At 43.6% G+C, this 13898-nt stretch overlaps 1 protein-coding gene across 1 annotated transcript in view; it reads right to left on the bottom strand.

Annotated features, from left to right (window-relative positions):
- BMPER (BMP binding endothelial regulator) overlaps positions 1–10862 on the bottom strand; it is a 155560-nt gene extending 144698 nt beyond the window's left edge. The window contains exons 1-2 of the mRNA XM_026068576.1: positions 10685–10862; positions 9833–9918 (exon numbers count right to left, since the gene is read on the bottom strand). Of these exons, the coding sequence (XP_025924361.1) occupies positions 9833–9918; positions 10685–10862 (264 nt within the window). The remainder of the gene's footprint in view (positions 1–9832; positions 9919–10684) is intronic.
- Positions 10863–13898: the final 3036 nt, after the last annotated feature.

Raw genomic sequence — 13898 nt, 5'->3', positions numbered from 1 at the left:
CCAGTGAAAATTCCAGATCTTTTGCATCCTTTTTTTAATTGCCATTTGATCACATGCCCGTACTTTGTGTCCACAAAAACAAATAGATCTCCAACCCTAACGCTGTTTAATGCACTGCCTGTTGCTGTAGCACTTTACAGCACAAAGATATAATGCTTCCCTCTCTGAAAAGTCTAAAATACAATACAGAAAATGAGAACTACAGACAGGAGATTGTTGTGGAGAACTGATGAGGAAACATATGTAACAACAAATAAAGAGGATGCAAATCATAAATGGTGCATGAAGATGTTATTTTTTCAGTGAGGTAGTGGGAAAGTACACACTCCTAGTTTAACAGGCCATTTTGGTGAGCAATGTAGATTAAGTGGATTCCAGACACAGAGGGAAAAAATGGAAAGAAACAGGAAAAAACTCCAAGAAATAAATGTGAGAGGCAGAAAAAAATGGATGAAATCGGGGTGTTTCAGAGAAGCACAGAAGGTCAGCTCCTGACAAAAAGGACAAGAAGGACTGGGGTCCTCAGTGTTCTCAGACACGGAGCTCAGCACTTGATTCAGCCGGATGGAAAATGGGGCACAGGGCTAAATCTGACAAATGATCAGACTAGGAATGTTTTAGCTGCAGCTTAATGCATAAGATGAAGAGGCCAAGAGGCCTCAGAGGAAGTAATTACAGCAGTTATTAGGTACAATATGAGCAAGTACCAGTACGATAGTCATTTTAATAGTAGTAATACAGGTAAAAGCTTTTATACAATATTGTTTTTTCTTCACAATGGCCTTTTATTTGACCATAAGTTTAATACAAAAAGGTTTCATTTTCATTTGATTTTTTGGTTGCTGCTTAATATTTTTCTTCCCTCAAAAATTTATATTAAAACATGATGGGGAAATAAAACCAGATATTTTGTGGGGAAAAAAATATCTGTTTTTATATAGCAGCACAAAGCAGAACACCAGAAATACTGACGCGGTGAACCATTCACTTACAGGACCATAATTCTTAAAAAGACTGTTAACAACTCAATGGAAGAAACTTGAAAGCTAATAAAAACTATATACAGGTAACCGTATGCTTTTAAAATGCCATTTTGATATTGGACCAGCTCTTTAATAATGTTTTTCTTATTGGCAATAAAAAAGTGCCTTAACTTAGACTGATCCATTTGGCACTTATTGTAGATATATTCCAAAGACATTGGCAACTTACGTTACATTTTTCCATTTAGTTCATGGCATTTTTGTGCCCTTCATATTTTTTCCACGTATTATTTATACATTTTAAATATGTTCTTTTGTATTTGGGTTTTCTGATCCTTTAATTATGCCAAAGAGGATCTCATTTCCCTGCTTGATGCAGTGGATCTTCACCATCATTGCAGTGTCATATCACCAGCTCTCTTCCAGTAGTGTTTTGCCAAGACCTATAATCAGTTCAGCACTGTGTGCATATTTATGTTTGCTCAATGCAGCTGACTCTATGTTAGAAATGTGCAAGTAGTGAACTCTTCATTATCCCATGTGGTCTGAGAAGAACATGAAATAGCTTCTTCAAGCCTGCAGATTTCCAGAATGGTTTAATCACAAGCTGTCACAAATGACTGCGCAACATGTCTCTGAAATGAATGTCACAATAAAGCACAGCAAACAGAAGGCAAACATACCTGTGGAGGGATTTGCCTTGCCAATCTCACCTGCAATGCAGAGCACAAAGCTGCTCTGAAGTGGATTGAGCTGCAGAGAGCTCGGTACAAGGGAAACCAAGAGAGCTAACCTGGCAACCAAAGTCCTTATGGAGGCTTGGGGAGATGCAGCACTTGCTCGCACTGCAGCTGTGTACACACGGCCCCAGCAGAAGCAGGTCTGTAGAGGGAAACAGTAGGTGCTGATGATCCAGTACATGCCCGGTGTGCATTTTGGGAGGGTTTACTTTGGTGTAGGTCTAGCCTGTTTCTCGGACTGAACACCCATCAGCAGCTAGAGCCCTTCTTTCAGTTTAATTTCATAGAAATCATGGAAATGTTGGATGGAAAGGACCAATGGGCCAGCCTCCTGCTTGAAGTGGGACTAATGCCAGTACAGCACTCTGATCTGGAAGAAATCCTGTCTGCTTGCTCTGAGACCAGGGTGGCCATGCCTGTATATGGGACTAGACTGACTCAAATGTTCCCTCAATGCTGCTGATGGAAACTTAGAGAATCAAGCTAGAATAACCACCTTCTGCCATTGGTAGTTCGGGTTTCATTATCAGAAAGACCAAAGCCTTGTCTTGCACACAGGTACTTCATGAAATAAGAAAAAGTGCAGCTGAATCTATATGTAATTCATTCTTCAGTAGAGCCTACCAAACCAGATCAGTTCCAGAACAGGCAAAAAAATCCAGCTCCGGATCTTGATTTGATTCACTTCTCACTCACAAAAACATCTTTGTATACACACACAGATATTTGGTCTCTCTGACAAAGCAGACGTGGGACATCCAGCTGCACCAGACAGAGAGTTTTGACTGTGTTTTGTTTTCTGAGTTTGGAGTTGGATTTTTTTTTTTTCTTCATTTAGGAGATGGCATGTACATCTGTATTTTTTTTAAATTGGATAAAAACTAATAAAACCTTTCATCATGTAGAGGCATGTTTGTGTTCCAGGACCCCTTCAAACACCGATCAAAACAATGTTCTCTTTTGCAGTAATATGGGGATGAAAACTACCAGTACACTACTGTATCTTTGACTTTTTTGTCTCTTTGTTTGTTATTTTTGTGGGTGAACAGAGAGCCGATTATATTATACAATCATAAAGACCAAGAATATTTAAATTGAAAGAAGATGCAGTCTTGGTAGGTTCTGTAGTTGATGTACGCAAACTATTGAAATTATATTAAATAAAATAGGTATGAAAGAATTGTTTGATTTTTTCTTTTTTTAATATGCACTAGTCCTCTAAAAATCATCTGGGCCACATTATACCTTGACGCAACAATTGAATCCTGATGTACTAAAACATTGCCATCTTCACTGAACATGTGTCAAACTTACTTTCAGGCTAGCTATACAATTTCAGCTTGTCTATTGTGCCACAAGAATCAACTATATTATATATATATGCTATATAGTAAAGAATCCCTGAAAATCCAGTAGCTTTCTTGCTTTAGCCTTCGATAAGGAGTTGGGTTTTTTGAGGCGTACAGGGAGGACAAAGGGTAGAGGTGCTTTCTTCCATTTTTTGGTCTGCTTGCACTTGGTTTCCCTACTCATTTGGTTCAAGCTAGGTAGAACACTAGATCTTATAATTCCAAATTTAACATAATTTTTTTACAAGCAAAGGTCAAATTCTACATTGCACATTTGGATTTAAAAGCGGAAATTTAAACTACAGAATGATGTTTCATGCTGAATAAAACTTACGCCAAGCAAAGCTCTGATTTCTAGTTTCGTGAGCTCCTGTCTCCAAACTTTTCTTAGGTTTCCAACACTTGGTTACACTTTCTGGCTCACATTTATTTCCTTCTGTTCTGGATTTAGGTGATAAAAGGTTGAGACATATGACTATGACTCCTCAGGTGCGGTTGGCAAATTTGAGGCACAGGCATGAGGGGAGAGGGAGGGAAGAAAAGAGGGGGGAAATGGCCCTGGTTTAGATGTGGTTTGTCAAGATCACCCCTGACTTTTATCAGCTGTTTCTTGACACAACTCACTTTGTTCTTAAGTATTTCAAAAAAAAGAAAAAAAAAAGAGAAAGAAAGAAACTTCTTTCCCACAAAGAACACACTGAAAATACTACCCTGCATTCTCCTGACAAAGTAAGAATAATTTTCTGCCCAACTGAGATAAGCTCTTGCAATGCACAGGCCATCGTTACCTAAGGTGTAGTTACCTATTTCATTGTAATTAACAGCAACAGACTGGCTTCTCACCTATCCCTTTTAGCTGGCATTTTTGGTCCATTCATTTTAAAACTACATCCACCACTAGCCAATGAATAGGTTATTCTTGGATCCCTGCTTGCTTCTGGCAAGAGGTTCAGGGTTCATGTAGATGATGATAAATGAGGATGAAATTACATGGCTCTCCTCACCACCACCAGCACTACCACCTGTCATCGTTGTCACTGCTGAGCTCATCTCACCTTCAAAAAACTCAGACTCAGAAGTTTAATTCAGGCTAAGCTAATTCTGTGGGGGTTTTATGTTTTCATCCTATAATTATACACAGGTTCTCATTTCACCTATTTCTGCCGGACTATAGCATTTTTATGTCTTTTCCACCCTTATGTTGAGTATATATTTCTTGAAAGCAAATGCCATAATATCAGGTGTGAGTCTATTTCTATTTTGAGTTTTAGACACCTTCCAGCCAAAAAGCTGTACCAACAAAAACTCTGCTGCACTTGGCCATTTACTGTACTTGTACCAAAGCTGAACTTAAAATATTCCATGACCATTTTATACGCTGACGTCCGTATAAAAGAGGTCTAATCAAAAGTTCCCCCAATATTCTGCTAAAAGCATTTTCCCCTTAACATGTCAAAATGCTCAATATATATCTGCTACAGAAAGTCCAGATAGTATTATTTGTGGTAAATCTTCATATTTATGAAGTTCTGTTTCTACTAGCACAAATTCACTCATGTCTCCACTACCCTCAGCCTAATACTTTCACATATGAAATATAAAGATCTGAATCTGTTACACATGACATGTTTCAAACCTTCTCAAACTGTAAAGGTGCATAAAGTACTCCTAAAGATGGAAATAATCTTGTTTTTCACAGACAAGCGAGAATATTTTTAGAAGGGAATTTTTGCATTAGGTAGTACAGTTATAATCCCTGGTGCTCTTAAAGCATTTAATAACTAGAATAAAAGAATCAGTTTCTCAGACTGAACCAATATAATTCCATTATGAATGCTATGAAGATTATATATCTTTACCTATAATCACCATGCCAATTCAGAAAAGTTCTTTAAAACCTAAACTTTTTTCATTCAGCTTCATAACCCACAGAGTTTCACTGCTTTGATTTCCACAGTCCAGCAGGACATTAGATTTTCTTATTATTGACCACTAAATTAACACAAAATAATTTCACAGTTGTACTCAGTAATATGTTCTACAAGTATTTTTTTGTACTGCCAAGGGTCATATCCTTATCCTTATTACAATACTTGCCTTTTTTTGATAACTATATTTTTCTTCAGAGTTGGTGTATTTAATCCTTGCTACTGTTTGTCATATCTGGCATTCCCATTCAGCTGGGTACCTTCCCTTGATAAGGAGCTCGCTGCCTTTTAGAGGGAGTCTTTTTCACGTCTTGGTCAGAGAAGTGCTTGGCTATAACCATGGCTGAAATGGGCCAGTCTACCATAGTATACTGCACCAGCACTTCACAAGTAGGCCTACCTGCAATTTTTATCTGGCCTAGCTTCAGAACAACAATTTTTGAGTGCAACATCTATCTTTCCATTTTAACCACTAGCTCTAAGTACTAAGGATGCCGGTGCGTTCTCCAGTTTCTGTGTCTAACAGTGCACAATGTGTATGCACAGGAAAACAGGTACTTCCAATTACCATCAGCCTGCTTTGTGCTATGCCTGTGTCCCAAGTCCTATGGAAACCCAGGAGTTTTTTCAGAGATAGTAAGTCTCCTTGGAGATGCAGAACCACAGATGTCCAAAGCGGAAGCGTGCAGAAGACCAAAGCACACGTGCCCTAACATCATTTTTCAGATAGGAACAGCAAGTCATCATTACAGTTCCCGAAACCTCCGGATCATAAAGTCAGCTTAATTTGCCTTTGCCCATCTATGTCTTAGAACAAGTTTAGTTGAGCAGACACTTCAAAAACCTGGTATCAGTGCAGCCTGCCCGTTATCAGAGAGACAAAAAGAAAACAAATGTGTTAATACTGTGACTATACTACACATAGCCACTCATAAAGCAAATGTTAGTGAAGTGAAAAGGGATGGTTTTGTCATCAAACCATTAGACCAGGAGTTAGGAGGCCCGAGCTTTCATCACAGTCCACCAAGAAATTCCTTGTGGATAAACCACAATCTCTCTGTGACTTTGATGTTCTCTTCTGCAACAAAAATGGTCATTTCTTGTGGTCAGCTGCAATTAATGATCAGTTCTTTGGAAATCAAATTCATCCATGTTTATCAAGTGCTTAGAGATGATTAGTTGGAAAGCAATATAGAATTGCTTAAGTGTTGTAATTGTAAAAACTCACATCAAAACTATTTGCTTATAGATGCTTAAAATGATCACTTTTATGGCCATCATTATGACCATAAATTGGAAGTGTATCAAATATAAACTAGGGATCTCTAAATTTTGATCCTGTCAGAACTTGATGAGTAATGATGAGTAATTCCATCCAAAATGCAAAAGCAGAAGGAGCTTTATCAGTCCTAAGTAAAAGGTAAATTCTTGCAGACACTTTGTTAGTTCTCATGTTTGCTACCAGAAAATATTTTTAGGTTGTGTAGACTCATAGACGTTTAACACCAGACGGTTCACTGGACCCTCTTGTCTGACTTTCTCTGTATCACTAGCTTTCACCCGATTACTTCGGTGCTGAAACACATATTCAAAACTAAAGCATACTTCTGATTAAAGCATCGTATCACATCACTTGAAAGCATCACACAATGCAAAATCCAACATTATCCATAGCGGCTTGCTCTGCTGCAGTTCTTACACACAGACCTTCAGTGTACATTTACACTTGCACACATACATGCACTTAGTCTTACGTCTGTTTCTTTATATTAAGAGCAAATATCAGTGTTGTTCTGCATACTCCAACAAATTTCAGTTTAACAAGTAGGGAGGTCTGAAATAGAGTTATCTCATAGTGGGTGCAGTGCCTTTTTTATTAGAAAAGCATTACCTATACTTTAGAAGTGAATGATTTACTACGTGCTACATGAAAACTCCAGCACATGTCCCCCAGCCTGAATTCCCATATCACAACTTCTCTTTACACACATTACAGCAGATGCACATGAACTCATCTTGTTTGCTAGTTAGACTTAGCTGTCTCTAGAAGATCCCCACCAGTGTCATTTTTGTATTCGAGATTCAGAGTTTTGTGTTATCAATAACTCAAAAAGACAAAACAGAACCTTTCATATAAAGCAGCAACCCCTGAACCCAGGGTCTGTTTTATATGCTTTGTTTTTAATCATTATCATGAAAATCAGTCTACCCTGTCAACCAATAAGAATAAGCAACTTTTGGTTTTGGTCTTTCTATCAAGACTTCTCAGTGGCGTATTAGGAATTGCATTTGTAATTGCTCTTTGCAATCTTTGTTGCATTATTGCAACTTGACTGTGGCCTGTGAGTTTCTCGGTTTTACCACATCTCCTCTTGGAGCACCACCCTTTGCTTTGCCCTCCTGACTGATTCAGCCAGGGAATAAAAGTTGTGAGCGGGAGACTGCTTCACTCCTGCTGCTTCCCTCTCCCTCCCTCGCTGGGACGCGTCCCTGTGCTCCACAGGACACAGCCCCCAGCATCAGCTCTGTCAAACATTTGAGGATTCAGTTCCAGCATTTCAGTTGTCTTCCCTCATTTGCAAGATGGGAAAGACCTGGAAGGATGTTATTTAGATATTCCTCTTCTTCCCGGGGCCATTCAGATTTCTGTAACTTGTGCAGTTCTTTACGACAGTTTGCATTTGTGCTAAATGTATTACCGCTAGGGAAGGTCTGTCAGAATCCAATCCAGTAATTCAGTTACTTGTTTTACTGTTGTTTCTAACACAAGTGCCCTTTGTTGAATTTTCTGTTCATGCTTGGACAGCAATTGCTTCCTTCCTGGAATAGCTGATTAAGCTCTCTTGTTAGTTGCTCACTCCTTACTGTATGAACATCCATCAGGTTTGCCCTTGTAGAGCATGATCAGCCTTCCAGAGAAAGTTCCTCACTGCATGGCTTTTAAACAATCAATATTTCTAGTTGGATAGAAGGAAACCCGGTTCTTTTTCCCCTCCTGGTCACAAATCACTACATTGCTTCTTTTGTTTCTGCTCTCCCCAGACCTCTTATAACTGACCTTTTCCCTCATGGCAGGCCTGACAAGGATTTCAGAAACTGGCTGTCCAATAAGTCATTGCTTTGGATGCTGCACAGTGTTAAAGTCAGTATCTCCAGACGGGTTTCCTTCTCCTCTGCCAAGTCTCCCAGCTTCCCTCTCAAGAAACAGAGATTACTTTTATCCATTGGCAGAAATAAAAGAGACCGTATCCAGTGCAGGTAACTGCAGTTGCTCCCTAGGCATCCACATTCTTAATAGCATGTAGTATCCTACATGCATAGAAGGGAACCAAATGTCCTCATTTGCTGGTTCTCTAAAGTAAGCCCCTCAAACCACATAGATTTCTTACATCCCATGTTTTTTGCAGTTCTTCATGTTCATACACTAAAAGGGTGCTCATTGATTTAATAAGCCAAAGTCTAGAGAGATCTATAAGTATTATATATAAGGGGCATATATATAAGCATTATTGCCCTGATGCCCAAGACCGAACTTCTGCTCCTTCACAGATAAATTGCTCCCTCACTGGTTAACACCAGCTTCCATTAGCAAGAGTGGTGGCAGACGTATTTAGGAAGGTGATCCATGATAAAACACAGCTTCATTTCTTTTCTTGTTTTCTCTTTGATTTCTTTACTCACCACATCCCATTCCCCTCCTTTTCCCATCCCTCTCTACTCAGAAGAATCAATAACTTATTCTTTAACACTACTAGCTAAAAAGTTATCACCGAGTCTCATTTAAAATCTACTGAAGTCAGTGAGGTGACATCCATCAACTTCAGCAGGCTTAAGATCAGGTTCATTGTGGTTCATTCCTACAGTTGCCAAAATTGCCTTCTAAAGGCAGTCTGAAACAATTCTTTAACTCTTTTATAGAGTTAAAACAGTGATGGCTTTCCAGAAATGCTAATAATATCAATAGCAGTAATAGAATTGGGGTTCTTGATATTTCAGTCCTAAAGCAGAAAACATTCTGTAGATCCAGCTCTTCTGTAACTTCCAAAATGTAAAATGTAGTGATTTCTGTCTATGTTTTCCTTTGCATTCAACAGCAAATTAAGGTTTATGGCTTTCTCTTAAATATATTGTGAAAAAAATTATTTAGAACAACTATTTTTCAATAACTCTTAAGCCTTGACTTCCCAAGCTGAATTGCTTCCAAAATGCTTAACTCTGAAGCGTTCTGGCAGAATATTTCTCCCAGAAATGTGTATCAACCAGTGACATTATTAACTGCTGAATTCCCAGCACAAGAGGCAGTTTCATCCTTGGAATAAAGCACTTTGATAAAAGCATCACTTGTGCTTTCACTGTCGTCTTACTACAGCGCGTACAGTCCCATCGCAGCCTGCACCATGGCCCCTCATGCCCGTTCATCAGCCATTGGCGTGTGACACTAAGCATGTCGAAGCTAGAAGCAGCAGCATTTCCAAACCTCTACCTTTCACCCTCTTTGCTGAGCTATATGCAAGGACTTTTGTGTGCCAGAGCACCTCTGACTTTGTAAAAACTGTTCTCACCCTGAATTCACATAACAAATGCAGTTTCACAATGTCATACTATTGCTACAAAGTCATGTATAACTTTGTGCCTGAGAGTTTTAAAGTCAAAGAAATGATTGCCAGATCGTGGATTGGATTACTTTCCATTAGCTCAGGACTGAGATAACCCTGTGTTACATAAAGGCAACAGAGGTACCCAAGATTTCATTAGGTAAAATGTTCCCCCCCTTTGTGCAGTTACTCTTAGTACAGGCCTGAATGTTCTTATTATCTGAAATCCAAACTTACCAGGCAAACGCACATTATACATGGGTTGTCTGTGATAAATGGTATCTGTAGAACTTCCCCTTCGTTTTCACATTTTGCAACAGATCCTGAAAGAGAAATAAAAATTAAAAAATATGGACATATTTTAATTCCCTCATCTGTTTTTGGAAACTATCCTAGTTGCTCCATTCCTCACCTTCAATTTTAAGTTTTGCCTTAAGTTGCCTCTTTTAAGCAACCAAGGATGTTAGGCGTTTCTGTAAGATTCCAAAGGGAATGGGTAAATGACTGGCCTTTTATTGACGCACAAACCTAGACTTTCTTTGTGTCCCAGTCATAGCAAAGAAGGACGCTTTTTCTCTTCTCAGATGACATGTGGGGAATAATGAGTACTCCATGCAAAGCAGGATACTTCTATAATGATAGATCCAGAGCTCACTGAAATCAGTAGAAAGCTGTCCATCACGTTCAGAGGATTTGGACCAGAATCACCCGTACAACACAAGCACTAAACCAAGCATCCTTTCTAATGCACGACAGCCAACTGGCAAACGAGTCAAAATTAGCAGGCTAACTGTCAAAACGAATCAAACTGGAAATCCCTTTATGGCCCTGTCCCCGATGAGTCTGCGTTGTGTCATGCTGGAAACCCAATGCCCCGCTGCTCGCGCTAGAGCGCTCCGCTTCGCGCCCCAGGTCTGGGTAAGACATACCCCTCGGGGCGGGGGAAGGAAGGGGCAGAGGCGCAGCCGCTGCGCTTCCCCTGCCCCAGACCCCGCCGCAACACCTACAGCGCCCGCCTTTCCCACGGGGGGCCGCGCCCCGACGGCAGGTGGGCACCGCGCCGCCTGCGCGCCCGCCCGCGCCCCTTACCTGTGAGCAGGGAGGAGGCCAGCGCCGCGGGGAGGCACAGGGCGCCCAGGAGGACGGTGGCGGCGGCGGTGGCGGCGGTGGCCGGGACGATGCGCGGCGCCGCCGACCGGTCCCGTCCCCTGCCCCTGCCCCTGCCTCTGCCCCTGCCCCTGCCCCTGCCCCCGCCGAGCCGCCGCATCGCGCCGCGGCGGCCGCTGCGGGACGCGCCGTCGGGTGGCGGAGCGCGGCCGCCTCCGGCACCCGCCCCCGGCCCCGCGCGGCAGCGAGAGGAGGAGGAGGAGGAGGAAGGGAGGGAGGGAGACGCTGCCCGCCGGGGAGTCCCACCCCACGGCGGCACCGGGGGAGGGGATTGCCGGTGCGGGGAAAGCGGCTGTCAGCGCCGGCCCCTCGGCCCCGCACCCCCTCTTTGCATCGCCCCCCGCCCCTGCCCGCATCCCTTCTTATACCTTCCTCTCCCCATAGTCCCTCCTCCGGCACCCCCCGGCCCCATGCCTCCCTCGCCGGCTGCCAGCCCCAGACCCCGGCTCCCCGCCGGGAGGTGCCCGGCCACTCCCTCCCCCGGCCGCGCCGAGCACCGCCCGGGGCCGCGCCGCCGCGCCCGGCGTCGGGGGGCTGCGCCCGGCCGCCGCTCCGCTCCGCACCGCTCTGCTCCGCACCGCGCCGCGCCGGGCAGGGGGGAGGAGGGCGAGAGGGAAAGCACCGAGGAGGAGAAGAAGAGGAGGAGGAGGAGGAGGAGGAGCAGGTAAAAGGAGAGGAGGAAACTCGGATCCTCGAGGAGGTCCGGTGCTGGCGCAACCCCGGGTACCTGGGCGGCAAGCGGCGGCGCCCGGCTCCCTCCGGCGGGCTCGTCCCTGCCCGGCCCGTGTCAGCGCCGTCCGCGCTGGGGGCAGCTCCGACCGGCGAGCAGCGAGCGGAGCGAGAGCGGAGCGGAGCGGAGCGGGACGGCACGGGACGGCACGGGCAGCAGAGCCAGCAAACGCCTGCAAACGCCGCGGCGGCTCCGCTCCCCGCCGGTCGCGGCTGCCGCCGGGGCCGGGGCGCTCCGCTCTGCTCCGTCCCTCCCTGCCTCCTTTCCCCCTTCCCTCCCCGCCGCCGCGGGCCGCCCCCGGGGGCTGCCCCGAGGGGGGGTTCTCCCGCCCTGCCCGGGGCAGCTCCCCGCCGCTGCCCGGGTGCCCCCTGCCCAGCCCCGGGGCCCGCTTCGCCCCGGGCTGCCTCCTCCCGCCGCGGGCTCGGCAGGAGCTGGGGCTCACTCTGCCCCCCGCCCCGCAAAGGGGCTTCTCGGCGAGGGAGCAGCGGGCTGGGGGCTCGCGGGGCTGCGCTCCCCTTCCCTGAACCTGACCTGCCGCGCCGCGTCCGTCACTCCGTCGCGCCCCGGGGGGTTTTAGTCTTTCCATTTCCTCCTTAACGCTTTCCACTTCCACATTTTGCTATTCCGGATATAAACACAGGCAATATTAGATATAGGCATACACCTCTCTTTTGCATACACACGCGCGTGTATCATCTGGGCGGTATGACATTTTTGGTATATGGCAGGAGATTTTTCTCTGACAGATCTTTACAAGTCTGTTTTACAAATCGTTTTCCTTCAACTGTGATGTTTCATTTGCGGAAATGAACACTCAGAAATAAACTAGTCTGATGACAAGCTGAAAAACGTTTTCGGATTTACACACGTTTTTATTTGCTTTTGGGGGGTGGAGGGTGGATCTGACTTACTATTTCAAAAAGGCTTAAAGCAATAACAAATCAGGTGCACGACACAGGCTGGTATGTACAGCCCTGCTTTAAATACGTTTTACTTCCCAGTAAGATGCAAGGCAATTAGATTTCCAGGTTCACTTAAGGAAAAAAAAAAAAAAAAAAAAAAAAAAAAACCAAGAAGAACCCGGAAAGCCTGAATCTTTGTTCTAAAACATAAGATAATGCATACCTCATTTCCAACACAATTTGTCACCTACCCTTACAGTGGGAAGCAAAAGTCCTAAAATGGCTAAAATTCCCTATGATAGGGATTACAGAAAATTGATCTTGGTAAACTTGTAGAAATCACCAGCAAAATCCCTCTGTATGAAAAAAGAAAGCCTACTTTTTTCATATCACCCAATCTCAATTTGTACAGGTTGAAGCTACATAGTCAAATATGATCATTTAGATGCCATTAAAGGAAACACAAAGAGAAAGGGATTTTATACTCCATAAAAATGTAATTAGGATAAAAAATTTGCTCCACATCATGTAGAGTACATAACAAACTCAGTACATAAATATACGGTCTGTAATCTGAATACTGCTTTTCTGGGAAACATCTTCATCATTCCCTGTATTTTCACCATAGATAACCATGTAGAGATACACAGGGTTACATATTACACACTACCCTAGAAGAGATCTTCACTGCTCTGAATGTTTTTTCCATTGGAAAGATGTACTGAATCTTTTGGCAAACTGGCTTTTTCTTTCATCTCTATCTACATTTCCCTTTTATCATTCCAGTGCATTCACAGTCCTTCTAAAGCAACAGCCTCGGGGGGGGGGGGCAGGAAGCTACCCTAATAATTTCTCAAGTGACAACTACCACAGGAGAGTACTTATATCTTTGTGTGCATCAAGTCTTCTCTTCACGATGGTCTAAAATTCATTAAATATTAATGTCATCTGGTGTGAGAAATGAATACAATTCACAAAGCACTGGGGGCATCAACTAATAATTCTGGCATCCAAATAGCAGCAAAAGACTAAAATACTCTGAAAATGTGAAAAAATTCATCTCCCTTATAAAATGAAGACAAGAGGTGACAGCAAGTGAACATCACATTCAATTCCTGCCTTAACTCATTCACAGTTAATAAGAACATGTAATGAAATCATACTGGAGGCAGGGCAGTTACCGAGCAATATACACAGATTTGTTATATAGTTTTACCTTCCCTGTGGAAAGAAGTGTGAGCACGACTAAAACACCTTCAACACACTGTCTGGGCCTAAAACTTACCTCTGAAACAACGTCTGTGAGAAGAAATTGTTGCACGAGTGCTCCATAGGGGGAGCTCCCTGGGTCTGTGCCTTATTTGTGGCTGCACACGGGTTCGGGAGAGGAATTTGCCCGTCTCCATTGCTTGAAACACCTGCCAAAATGGCACTCGAAGCCTCCTCGTAACATGCCTCTGCCATGCTTCCCAGCCTGTTAGCTGCCCTGTAAACCAGCTTGCTG

Source organism: Apteryx rowi, unplaced genomic scaffold (assembly GCF_003343035.1).
Source record: "Apteryx rowi isolate R43461 unplaced genomic scaffold, aptRow1 scaffold_276, whole genome shotgun sequence".
Taxonomy (NCBI): Eukaryota; Metazoa; Chordata; class Aves; order Apterygiformes; family Apterygidae; genus Apteryx; species Apteryx rowi.
The sequence above is the reverse complement of the archived record's forward strand: the minus strand, read 5'-3'. Positions and strand labels throughout refer to the sequence as shown.